General features: G+C 35.6%; 1 protein-coding gene across 1 annotated transcript; it reads left to right on the top strand.

Annotated features, from left to right (window-relative positions):
• The first annotated feature begins 11,555 nt into the window (after window positions 1-11,555).
• LOC121967282 (squamosa promoter-binding protein 1-like) lies at window positions 11,556-13,546 on the top strand. The gene is made up of 2 exons (XM_042517396.1): window positions 11,556-12,076; window positions 13,163-13,546. The coding sequence occupies exons 1-2, from the start codon at window positions 11,772-11,774 to the stop codon at window positions 13,389-13,391; spliced, it is 534 nt and encodes a 177-aa protein (XP_042373330.1). The 5' UTR covers window positions 11,556-11,771; the 3' UTR covers window positions 13,392-13,546.

The following is a 13,546-nucleotide window of genomic DNA, read 5'->3' as shown; positions in this document are numbered from 1 at the left end:
AAAATAATTTTTAAGTTTAAAATTAAAATTTTTGAAATTAATTTTTTAGTTTAAAATTAAAATTTTGAAATTAATTTTTTAAGTTTAAAATTAAAATTTTGAAAATAATTTTTTAAGTTTAAAATTAAAATTTTTGAAATTAATTTTTTAAGTTTAAAATTAAAATTTTGAAAATAATTTTTAAGTTTAAAATTAAAAATTTTGAAATTAATTTTTTAAGTTTAAAATTAAAATTTTGAAAATAATTTTTTAAGTTTAAAATTAAAATTTTGAAAATAATTTTTTAAGTTTAAAATTAAAATTTTTGAAATTAATTTTTTAAGTTTAAAATTAAAATTTTGAAATTAATTTTTTAAGTTTAAAATTAAAATTTTGAAATTAATTTTTAAGTTTAAAATTAAAATTTGAAATTAATTTTTAAGTTTAAAATTAAAAATTTTGAAATTAATTTTTTAAGTTTAAAATTAAAATTTTGAAATTAATTTTTAAGTTTATAATTAAATTTTGAAATTAATTTTTAAGTTTAAAATTAAAATTTTTGAAATTAATTTTTTAAGTTTAAAATTAAAATTTTTGAAATAATTTTTAAGTTTAAAATTAAAATTTTTGAAATAATTTTTAAGTTTAAAATTAAATTTTGAAAATAATTTTTAAGTTTAAAATTAAAATTTTTGAAATTAATTTTTTTAGTTTAAAATTAAAATTTTTGAAATAATTTTTTAGTTTAAAATTAAAATTTTTGAAATAATTTTTAAGTTTAAAATTAAATTTTGAAAATAATTTTTTAAGTTTAAGATTAAAATTTTTGAAATAATTTTTAAGTTTAAAATTAAATTTTGAAAATAATTTTTAAGTTTAAAATTAAAATTTTTGAAATAATTTTTAAGTTTAAAATTAAAAATTTTTGAAATAATTTTTAAGTTTAAAATTAAAAATTTTGAAATTAATTTTTTTTTTTAAGTTTAAAATTAAAATTTTTGAAATAATTTTTAAGTTTAAAATTAAAATTTTTGAAATAATTTTTTAGTTTAAAATTAAAATTTTTGAAATAATTTTTAAGTTTAAAATTAAAATTTTTGAAATAATTTTTAAGTTTAAAATTAAAATTTTTGAAATTAATTTTTTTAAGTTTAAAATTAAAACTTTTGAAATTAATTTTTTAAGTTTAAAATTAAAATTTTTAAATTAATTTTTTAAGTTTAAAATTAAAATTTTTGAAAGTAATTTTTAGGTTCAAAATTTTGAAAATAATTTTTAAGTTTAAAATTAAAATTTTTGAAAATTTAAAATTAAGTTAAGCCTTATTCATCTCACCCGATCTATATTATCAATCAGGGAATCCTATGATTTTGTGAGATGAAATTGGTTTGATTACAGACTTTTGGTTTAACTTGTGTTAGATTCAGATTTAGTTTTGGTTTCCACAAATAGGCATTCTTCGGATAAACTTCTAAGCTTGGTGAGTCACAGGGACATCATTAGAAGTAACCAACCTTTCGAAGTTTTCCGAATAGTCCTATCCACGGAACTTAGTACTAAATCTTGGTCTAACTGGTTAGGATTCGTTTAAGGGTAGCTTCGGTCAGTTCCACTTGGCCAAATGCACCAGATCGAAGCCATATCTTTCTAGACATCGATGCCCAAGCTTCCCTAACGTACTATCATCCAAAAACTTCACCAGTACCATGAGTCGGGAACTTAACCTCTTTTTAACTAATCCTGATTACCCCAGGTTAGTTTGTTTGGGTTACCCTTCCGGGTATGTTAGTTTTGGAGGTGCCAGCTATTCTGGAGCCTCCCCCTGAATTATTGGCCATTAATTTAGATTTTGGGTTTGTGTCGATTCTTTTTATAGTTATAATCAACTTGGTGATAGTCTAAATTTTGTTGAGTTTTGAATTTTGATTTTAAGTTAAATTTATTTTTTTGTTTTTGATCTGATTTATTCAAGTTTATATAATGTATTTTATTTTTAGGTATATAGAATTGATTAAGTCCTACTTGCGTGGTTAAGCACGCTTTCGGAACCCAAGCTTGTTTAGTTGCTTTGTGTTGGGTTAATAATGATTTAAAGGTTTTGTTTGATTTTGACTTATATCCAAGTCCGGTTTTATTATAGCATGCCTTTTGGTTATTTAGAATTAAATCTAAATTTTTAGATCTTGTTGTGAATTTTTCCAACAATTCTTTTAACTTATTAATTTCACTTTTTAATGATAAATTCTCCTCCTCAAGTGTTCGGTCTTGAGTTGGATTCGCATTTTTTAATTGTTCCTTGAGGTTTTGATTTTCCTCAAGAAGCGTTTTATTTTCATTTTCCAATTTAACTAATTTTTTATTTAAACACGAGATAATTCTAAAGAATTTACGATTTAAGTTTAGGTATACCTCTTCGGAACCTTCGGAAACGAGTGCGGACTCGTGGCTTGATTCGGGTTCGGACCCGTCTTCCGATTCCTCTGATTCCGTTTCCGCTTCGCGAGCCCTCCGCGCGAGGTGACTTTGGTGTTTTTGCCTTTCTCCCTCCGATTCGTCTGAGGAGGAATCGTCCCATGTTGCTTTGAGGGCTTTCTTTTTTGTTGACTTTGGTTTGTCAAGTTTCAATCTTGGGCATTCGTTCTTGTAGTGCCCCTTTTTGTTACACCCGAAACATGTGACATTTCTTGAGTCGGCTGGCGAACTGATCTTCTGAAGATCCTGTTTGTTGAAGCTTCTCTTTTTCCTGGTGAACATCTTCCTTACCAGGTTCACCAGGTGTTCTTCGTCCTCAGAGTCTTGATCGGAATCTTCTTCAGATTCGGGCTTGTTCTTCTTTTCTTTAGATGAACCTGCAATTAAAGCTACACCTTTCTCGACCCCGGCGTTAGTTTGCTCATGAAGTTCTAATTCACAAAAGAGTTCATCCAATTTTAATTTAGATAGATTTTTTGAAATTTTGTAGGCATCTACAATTGATGCCCACAAATTATTTCGCGGAAAAGCATTTAACGCGTACCTTATTAAGTCTCGGTTCTCCATTTGGTGTCCTATCGCGTGGAGACCGTTGAGGATATCTTTGATCCTCGCGTGGAGCTGACTTGCCGTTTCTCCTTCCTGCATTTTTATATTAAAAATTTTATTTAACAGTAAATCTCTTTTTGTTACCTTCGCGTCGCTTGTTCCTTCGTGCAGCTCGATCAGTTTATCCCAGAGCTCCTTAGCGTTTTCATGCGGTCCGACCCGGTTCAGTTCTTCTCGTGTTAGTCCGCAGTGTAGAGTGTTGATGGCTTTGTTTTCAATTGATGCCTTTTTCTTCAAATCATTTGTCCATTCTTCAGGGTCTATTATTTTCACGGAGTTGTCTACTGGAATCATATATGCCTTTGTGACGCTCATCCATTGGTCGTAGTCTGTCTTCATGTAGACCTCCATTCTTCTCTTCCAGTACGAAAAGTCATCCCCGTTGAATAGGGGAGGACGAACTGTGCTGAAGCCTTCTTGTTGAGACATTTTATCCTGCACACACTAAATTAACGAAAAAAAATCCCAAGACTTCGTCTTGGATTAGCAGTGTGGGAAAAAGTAAAAAAAACGAAAAAAGATCTTTCACAAAGATAATAGTAAAATATTTCACCCCCTGTCTGATTGGTGGTTGCACCAAATCAGAGCGGTACCTGCTCTGATACCACTTGTAAGACCGATAGGTTCGATAGAGGGGGGGTGAATATCGATTCGAAAATTAGAGTATTAGCGCAGCGGAAAAGTAAAGTAGACACAGTTGTTTTTTACTTCGTTCGGAGCCTGTGACGACTCCTACTCGAAGGCCCGTGGTCCTTGACCACTTTCGTTGGGCAATCACTAGCAATTCGAATATAATTACAATTTGAGTACAGGAAATGCTTAATGAAACAAAGTAATACCGACAAGAAAATTAACCAAAAATGAGGAAGCGCTTTGTCGGAGCTTTGTTAGCGTCGCAGGAACGTAGAGCAGCGGGACCAGCAGTCAAAAGTTCTCAGTTGATGATTGATTCTGAAGCTCCTGCCTGGGGCTTCTTTTATATGCTGTCCCGGGCGCCTGGATCCCTTCCGGGCGCCTGGAATGTGACGTAGCTGCACAAACCAAGATGCTCCACGTGGAGACGACTCGGCTGGATGACATTTGCCTTCCGGGCGCCCGGACCTCCGGGCGCCCGGATCCCCTCCGGGCGCCCGGACTCCTTTTCTCCAGAAAGTCCTTCTCCTGCAAGAAAAGGTTAGTCCGAGGCAAAATGTACCCTGCAGCAAAGAATGTTAACACAGTTTATAGATGAGCAAAATATGACTTAGATTCCGTCTTTCCGAGACCGGAATCTAGTCACGACCTCGACTTAGATATCCGAAATGGATCTAAGCCGGATCGACGCCTAATGTTCCCTACCCGGGAACGCGTCCTCGCAGTCACTCCCCTCCAGTGTCCGGTCAGGCCGTCGACCCGTCTGGACTCTCGCCAGCTACAGCCCGTCGACCGCTTGGACTTCTCGCCGACTATCCGGTCGGCCGTTGACCTAGCTGGATCCTCAGCGTCCGGTCAGCCCGTCGACCCGCTTGGACTTCTCGCCAGCTATCCGGTCAGCCCGTTGACCTAGCTGGACTTCTCGCCAAGCGTCCGGTCAGCCCGTCGACCCGCTTGGACTTCTCCTGCACACTTGATAAAGGTGTCAGACAACAACAAACCTAACTTAACCTGATTTGTCATTCATCAAAACCTGAGTTAGACCGTTAGTGCTAACCGCACCAACATATGTGACATAAGATCTTTAGGGTAAAGAATTTTTTTTTTTTCCTAGGGCATAGCACAGATAGGGAGTACATGGTTCTGTGGTTGAAAGGTCTAGGGGTCGATCCCCGGGGTGTCATTGTCTGGGGTTAATGTCTCCGCCATGCACTTCCCACCTGTGTACCTGTATTTACCTCCTTCCATATCCGTAGGACCGGCTCTAGGGGCCGCTGATGTGGCGATTCCACATTTTTTTTAGGGTAAAGAATTTTTGAACTATGAACAACTAGAGTCAATTACCCATTGCATTACTCACTACATAAAGAAATTTCTTTATTAAGACTATAAAAATTCATTGGAAAATCAAAAATACACATGTCTGATAAAATACGCAACTTGCAGGCGTTCACTTGTAAAATTAGGAGCCCGGGAAGAAGAGGGAGAGGGAAAAGTTGCACGATGGATCAGTCATATAAACGACAGCCTTGGTGCTCCGAATTGAATTAAGTGCATCGGAAACTTGATTCTTTGATAAATTTGGACCAATCAAAATTAAAAAAAAAAAAAAGGAGACAGACAGCGCGAGGGAGAGAGAAACGGTGGAGGAAGCAGATGAAAGGGCGGGCGAGGTCAACATCATGCTGTTGGGGGCAGCTTCAATGTTCACGTTGTGGCCCAATGCGTACAGTTGCACAAGAACATGGCCAGCAGGCTCCAATAGCTCCTACTTGGTCCTATTTCAGGAAAAAGAAATTTAATTTAAGCTGATCTACAATATTTTCATAATTTTTTTAAAAAATTTTAATCAACATATATATATATATATATATATATATATATATATATATATATATATATATATATATATATATATATATATATATATATATATATATATGCTGCGGTGCTTATGCTGCGGCGAAAACGCGGTGCTGTCCACATCAGCTGCGGTGCTGTGAAAGTGAACCAAAGAAGTCAGCGCGTGAGAAAAAAAAAAAACATCGCAGCGAGAGAGAAAACAAAGTGAACCCTAACGCCGCTCTGCTCTCTCCCTCGCTCTACCTCGCCGATCATTTTTGGCAAGTCCGCAACGGTCCGCTTGGTTTTGTCCGCATCATATTATTTTTATATATATATATATATAATATTTTTCTTATTCATCTTTTACGTTTTTGTCCAAAAATAAATTCTCTTTCTATCTTTATTTTTCGTAAACTAAGTCATTTAAATTAGAGATATTAATCCGGCTCGAATGCCCAGTCAAATGAGTGACTCTGTTGGTTCAAGTTGGATGGACCCAATTGAATTGACTAGGCAATCCAATATTGGTAGACATTTTAATCGATGACTTGGACGTTCCAGTTTGGCAGGATCGAACATGTTTATTGGTCTAATTAATCTAGTCAATCTATACGGGGGATTTAATCTAGTCGGTCTGAACAGATAAATTGGTTTGGTTTAATTGAGTGTGTTTGTCCGATTGAGAGGATGGTTTGAATACGCTAATCAAGTTGAGTGGTTTGTGAGTCAACTTTTGTTGGCTAGCTATTTGGTATTGACAAACCAATCAGACTAGGTCAAGTAGGCCAAACACCTCATCTACCTCACTTGACTAATTGGATCTGGACAAGAGAGATATTAAAAAGAATACTTCCTAACAAATTTTAGTATCACATTCAAATAACAAAAAATAAATTTATTTCCTAATATTTCAGATAAATTGTCATCACCAAGCTCATAAAAAAAAATGAGAGAATTTAAAAATGAAATGATCAAACCTTGCTAAGCAATGCCTCTAGAAAGGATGTTAAGATTGGGCTGTCTGCTATGGGTATTTTTTAATTTATCCTATGAAAAATTTTATAAGATCAGAATCTATCACTCCAAACAAATGAGGTGTTACATGTTCTAATATTTTTTCTGGAGTTTTATGGTGAATGGAGCAATCAATATAACAGACACGAACTATTTAAGGATGTAAAAGATTTATGTGTGCTGACAAACAAAGTTAGTGTATATGTTGCCAGGAGAAAAAGAAAACTCTGTTGGAACAGGCGCAAAAAGGAGCCGTGGCAACGTAGATAGACATCGAAGGAAGATGTTGTATTATTTAAATCAAGTCATAATTAAGATAGAATATATCCGTATTTAATGGATATGCTTTGAATAAATGAAAGGCTAAGGCTAGATCTAGATGCATAATTTTAGGATCGGATTGTTTTTTCTTACTGCTATATAAAGACATATGTATAGCCTATGCTTTGTATGAACTTTTAATGAGAAACCAATAGTACATTAATTCTCTGCTATCTTTCTCTTATTCATCTAAGTGCTATCAGGTGTTTTCTTTGACTCTTTTTCATTTGAGTGTTATCAAAGTGGTATCAGAGCCGGTGACCTTCTAGCTCGTTTTTTTTTTGTAGTAAAATATGACAAACAATTTTAATGTTGTTTGGTCTGGTCCCAAATTAGATGGGAAGCTCGATTATAATTATTGGCAGATAATGATGTCTACACATTTAAAAGCTCAAAATCTTTGGAGCTCTATTGATTCAGGTCTTTCAGAAGGAGCCGATGCAAACTCTCAACGTCGAGATCAACTTGCGTTGGGACAAATTCATCAAGGAGTTGATTATTCAATTTTTGGTTTGATTGCAAATGCCAAGACGGCAAAGGAGGCGTGGGACACCTTAAAATTGTCATACAAAGGAGTTGATCGAGCACAAAAATCCAAGTTGCAGTCGCTACGAAGGTTATACGATCGATGCGAGATGTCATCTACAGAAACAGTTGAGCATTATTTTTCACGTCTTACTGATCTTGTCAATAAAATGAGATTATATGGTGATAAAATTGGAGATGATGCTGTTGTTGAGAAGATTCTTCGAACCATACCATTGAAGTATGATCATGTGGTGGCCTCAATTCAAGAATCACATGACATTGAACTGCTGACAATTGCAGAATTAAAAGGTATGATAGAAAGCCATATTGACAGGATCGAAGCAAAGACGGAAACACCAGCAAATGAAGAAGCTTTAAAGAGTCAGGTTACTCTTAACACGACTGACTCTAGTCAAAGAGGAGGAGGATTCAATAGAGGTCGAGGAAGAGCAAGAAGAGGATATAGAGGAAGAGGTCGAGGTAACTACTCAAATCAAGGAAGAAGTGGAGATAATGCCATGCAAGAGAGGTTTTCGGCTCACTGCTATAATTGTGGAAAATATGGGCACAAAATTGCAGATTGTAGATACAAGAAATTCAACAATCATGGCAACCAAGCAAACATTGCTGGAAATTATGGTGAGGACTCTAATGAATCTGAGACTTTACTTTTGGCTAGTAATAGTTTACCTGCAAATGAGAACGTATGATTTTTGGATACTGGATGTAGTAACCATATGTGTGGAAGAAGAGAGTTATTCTCGGAATTAGATGAATCAATTCAATCAGAGGTTACTTTTGGAAATAAGACAAAAGTACCAATATTGGGAAAAGGTAAAATTTATATCCAGTTGAAGGATGGTTCTCAAAATTTTATATCTGATGTCTTTTATGTTCCAGAACTTCACCAAAACTTATTAAGTATGGGACAATTATCAGAAAAGGGTTATAAAATATGCATTATTCAGGGGTATTGCATCATAACAGATGGAAATGGGAAGTTGATAGCAAAGGTAAAAATGTCTCAGAATAGATTATTTCCTTTGAAAATTCAGCATAAATTTCTTTCTTGCTTTAATTCTGAGATTTTGGATGATAATTGGTTGTGGCATATGCGCTTTGGGCATTTTCATTTTTCTGGATTAAATTATTTAGCAAGAAAGAAGCTTGTTTTTGAGTTGCCTGATATTGTGAAGTCTAATCATGTTTGTGAGACTTGTTTAATTGGCAAGAAGCATAGAGAACCTTTTCCTGTAGGCAAGTCATGGAGAGCCACAAAACAGTTAGAACTTATACATTCAGATTTGTGCACAGTGGAAGTACCATCACTTGGAGGTAATAAGTATTTTATTACTTTTATCGATGATTTGAGTCGAAAAACTTGGGTTTATCCTCTACATCACAAGTCAGAAGCATGTGATATTTTCAAGCAATTTAAATTATTTGTTGAAAAACAAAGTGGACTTGAAATCAAAATCTTAAGAACTGATAGAGGTACAGAATATATTGTGTGTGATGATTTTTTAAAGAAGCATGGTATTCAACATCAAATGACAGCTAGATATACTCCACAACAAAATGGAGTGGCTGAGAGAAAAAATAGAACTATTATGGATATGGTAAGATGTATGTTGAAATCAAAAAATCTGCCTAAGCATTTCTGGGCAGAAGTTGTATCTTGTGCTATTTATGTGTTGAACAGGTGTCCAACAAGAAGTGTTCATGATAAGACACCTGAGGAAGCTTGGAGTGGAAGAAAGCCGACTGTCAAACATCTCAAGATCTTTGGTTGTTTGGCATATGCACATGTACCAGATAAGTTGAGGAAGAAACTTGATGATAAAGGCGAGAAGTGTATTTTTATTGGTTACAGTGATACATCAAAGGCTTATAAGCTATATAACCCTGAAACTAAGAAAGTTATTATTAGTCGTGATGTGGTCTTTGATGAACATGGTAGTTGGAATTGGTGTATAGAAAAAGAAAAGTCTATTATTGTTCCTGATATTCCTGACGACTTTCTGGATGAACAGCCTACTCAAGATAATGTTCAAGTTTCTGTACAATCTGAAGCACCAACTAGAAGATCACAACGCGAGTGCCGATTACCAGCTCGCTTGCAAGATTATGTGTTAAGTAATGATAATGATCTGTCTGATGAAGAAATTGTTCAGTTTGCTCTTTTTTCAGATTGTGATCCTATATTTTTTGAAGATGCTGCTAAAAAGACTCATTGGTTGAAGGCAATGGACGAGGAAATTCAAGCCATTGAAACTAATGGTACTTGGGAATTGACTGAATTACCTCCAAGAAAAGAACCAGTTGGAGTAAAGTGGGTATACAAGACAAAGTATAAGCCAAATGGTGAAATTGATCGTTTTAAAGCGAGGTTGGTTGCAAAAGGTTACAAGCAAAAAGCAGGTATTGATTATTTTGAGGTCTTTGCTCCTGTAAGTAGACTTGATACAGTACGCATGCTTATTTCACTTTCTGCTCAAAATAATTGGAAACTGTATCAAATGGATGTAAAATCTGCTTTTCTGAATGGCTTCTTGGAAGAAGAAATATATGTCGAACAACCTGCAGGATATGTGAAGAAAGGGGAAGAGAATAAGGTGTACAGGTTGAAGAAAGCTCTATATGGTTTAAAACAAGCACCAAGGGCATGGTATAGTTGTATTGATTCTTATTTTATTGAAAATGGTTTTTTGAGATGTCCTTATGAGCATACTTTGTATGTTAAGCATATTGAATCTGGTGATACACTCATAGTCTGTCTTTATGTTGATGACTTGATTTTTACCGGAAATAACTTAAAGTTAATCATAGAATTCAGGGAAGCCTTGGTTAGTAAATTTGAAATGACAGATATGGGTCTAATGAGTTATTTCTTAGGGCTTGAAGTTATTCAGATGGATGATGGGTTTTTTGTCTCACAAAAGAAATATGCTTCTGATATTTTGAAAAGGTTTAGGATGGAATGCTCCAAACCAGTTCCTACTCCAGTGATTGAAAAGATAAAGTTGTCTAAAGATGAAACTGGTAAGAGTATGGATATTACTGCTTATAAAAGTTTGATTGGGAGTCTAAGATATTTGGTTGCTACAAGGCCAGATATTTCTTTTGGAGTTGGAGTACTTAGCAGGTTTATGGAGAAACCAAAGGATTCGCATTGGGCCGCAGCAAAGCGAATTCTTAGATATGTCAAAGGTACAATTAATGATGGAATTTTGTATTCTACTAATAAAACTGTGGGACTTATTGGATATACAGATAGTGATTGGGCTGGAGATGTTGAGACTAGAAAGAGTACATCGGGATATGCTTTTCATCTTGGTTCAGCTATATTTTCTTGGTCTTCTAAAAAGCAACCGGTGGTAGCACTTTCAACAACAGAAGCAGAATATATAGCGGCAACAAATTGTGCTATGCAAGCAATTTGGCTAAGAAAGATTTTAGATTTTCTACAACACAAACAAGATGGTCCTACGACAATTTTTTGTGATAACAAGTCAACAATTGCATTATCTAAGAATCCAGTATTTCATGGCCGCTGCAAGCATATAGATATCAAGTATCATAAAATCAGAGAATGAGTTGCGGAAAAACAAATCAACATCGAGTATTGTCCTAGTGAATGTCAAGTTGCAGATATCTTTACAAAACCAATGAAGACAGAGATTTTTCTCAAGTTGAAGAAGGCAATTGGGATGACTAACATTTGTGACTTGGTTTAAGGGAGGCTATGTTGTATTATTTAAATCAAGTCATAATTAAGATAGAATATATCCGTATTTAATGGATATGCTTTGAATAAATGAAAGGCTAAGGCTAGATCTAGATGCATAATTTTAGGATCGGATTGTTTTTTCTTACTGCTATATAAAGACATATGTATAGCCTATACTTTGTATGAACTTTTAATGAGAAACCAATAGTACATTAATTTTCTGTTATCTTTCTCTTATTCATCTAAGTGCTATCAGATGTTTTCTTTTACTCTTTTTCATTTGAGTGTTATCAGAAGAAGATTCCATTCCAGTCCCGTCTCGTGATATATCTGATGCGTTTATGATCTTAATAAATGGCGCACTCGATTCCTTATTGAGTCGCTGTCAAGCAAGCATTTGTTACAGCTTGCAAAAGGCAGATTATTCATCTTCATAATGGAGGATGACGATGATCATGATGTTGGTTTGATCATGGCCATGAGACGTCGCTGTAGAAGAAGATTTCTTGCAAATTGACAGAGATTCCTCAACTCATTGTTCACGTTGCCTTTTCCTTCGCCTCACATTTCCAGTGGCCCTTTCTCATTCCTGTTTTCTCTCTTTCTCTCTCCGGCTTTCCCTCTTTGATCTCCCGCCGCCATGGACCGCCCCCGGCCTCCAACGAAGCTCCCCAAGACCGAAAAGGAGAAGGAAGCGGTCGTCGTGCAGGAGGACGGGGACGAGGAAGATGAGGCAGCGGCGGGCGTGGACACCAAGAGGCGATTGGCGGCGAAGAGGGGGCCAGGGAGCTGCGGCGTGACGAGATGCCAGGCCGACAAGTGCACCGCCGATCTGACGGAGGAGAAGAGGTATAATTGTCGGCACAAGGTCTGCGAGGTGCACTCCAAGGCCGCGGCCGTCGTCGTCGCCGGCCGGCGGCAGAGGTTCTGTCAGCAATGCAGCAGGTGCTCCTCTGTTTCCACTCCCTCTTGCTTTCTTATTTATTTATTTTATAAGGGAATCTAGACAAGCTGTTTGAGCTTCTTTTCTGATCTCCTGATCAATTATTTGTTTATTATTGAAAGATATGATTCGATCACCAAAGTTTAATCGAATGAAAACTTTATGAGGTTGCAACTCCATCGCACATGGATCAAGGACCTAAATAAAAAATCTAGTGTTAGGAAGAATTGTGGATCAGAAATTAAGATCTAGCAATCTTATATTAGATTACAACTTCATTTGCACATGGATCAAAGATTTTCATCCGGATACCTGGTATATAAAAAAAGATTTTGGTCCTTGGAGCCCCCCACAATTGCGCGATGCTTTAGAAGAGCAATAAAAAGATCAATGTTTGAATTTCAAATGAGATGAATATTTTGAATGTCGATTTTTGAGTGTGCATAAATTGGAATTTACCATTAGCATAATCTGTGCATAAGATTGATTTAACTACATGCATCACGGATCTTGATCCTCAAGATTATTCGTCTTCTGTGCGTGTGTGTGTTTTTGTCAATAATTAGTCTTTTGTATGTGTTTTTGTCAAATCATTCGTCATTTGTTATTGCCTTCGATTCAAACAAAAGACACTTAAAACATGTGAAGTTCAGACGAGTGCATTGGAAGAAATGAGCTTAATTTCTCTTAATTTCTTACTCGATACACTTTCATTCCTTCTCGGCAATCTAATTTTAATTTTCATCCCATACTCAAAAATTGCAAAGCCCTAATCTATATCATCACGAGTGAAATGATTCTAATTTAATTAGATTAGTTCATTGGACGTTAGTCCCTTGAATTAATGCACGTTGTTGATCTAGATCAAGGGAATATAGCTAGAGCAGGAAGTTGAGTAACTTCATCGTCTTGAAACATTTCAATTGTTGCCCCAAACTGACATGCCCTGCTCTAACTATCTTCAAGCTAACTAATGGAAATCATATTGTAGCTATGGTTGTTACGATCCTGCAAACGTTTTAATTTATTGAGTGTTTAGTTTTTAAGTTGGAGCTTAAGCTTCCTCCTTTAATATTTGTTCCATGCAGATTCCATGAGCTATCAGAATTTGACGAGTACAAAAGGAGTTGCCGTCGGCGTTTGGCTGGTCACAACGAGCGTCGCCGGAAAAGTTCTTCAGAAACTGCAGAGGGAAATCAAGGCTTGAGTCGCTGTAGAGCAGCCAACCAAGAAGGGAAGACTCAAATGACCGCAGCGACATTGTCCCTGGCAATTCCGCGTTCAAGCATTTCCACTTCCATCTCCCTTGAACCATGATCATGCTCTCTCTCTTCTGTCATCCTTCTGTGTCTCCTAACTCTAAGACTTTAATGTACAGCTTTGTTGGATCACTGGCGAATTAAGAATGAACAAAAACAATGAATTATTCCTATGATCCCTCACTTTTATACTAATTCCTCATTCGAAACTTA

This window comes from Zingiber officinale, chromosome 3B, assembly GCF_018446385.1.
Source record: "Zingiber officinale cultivar Zhangliang chromosome 3B, Zo_v1.1, whole genome shotgun sequence".
In the NCBI taxonomy this organism is placed as follows: domain Eukaryota; kingdom Viridiplantae; phylum Streptophyta; class Magnoliopsida; order Zingiberales; family Zingiberaceae; genus Zingiber; species Zingiber officinale.
This window is presented reverse-complemented; position numbering and strand designations above follow the sequence as displayed.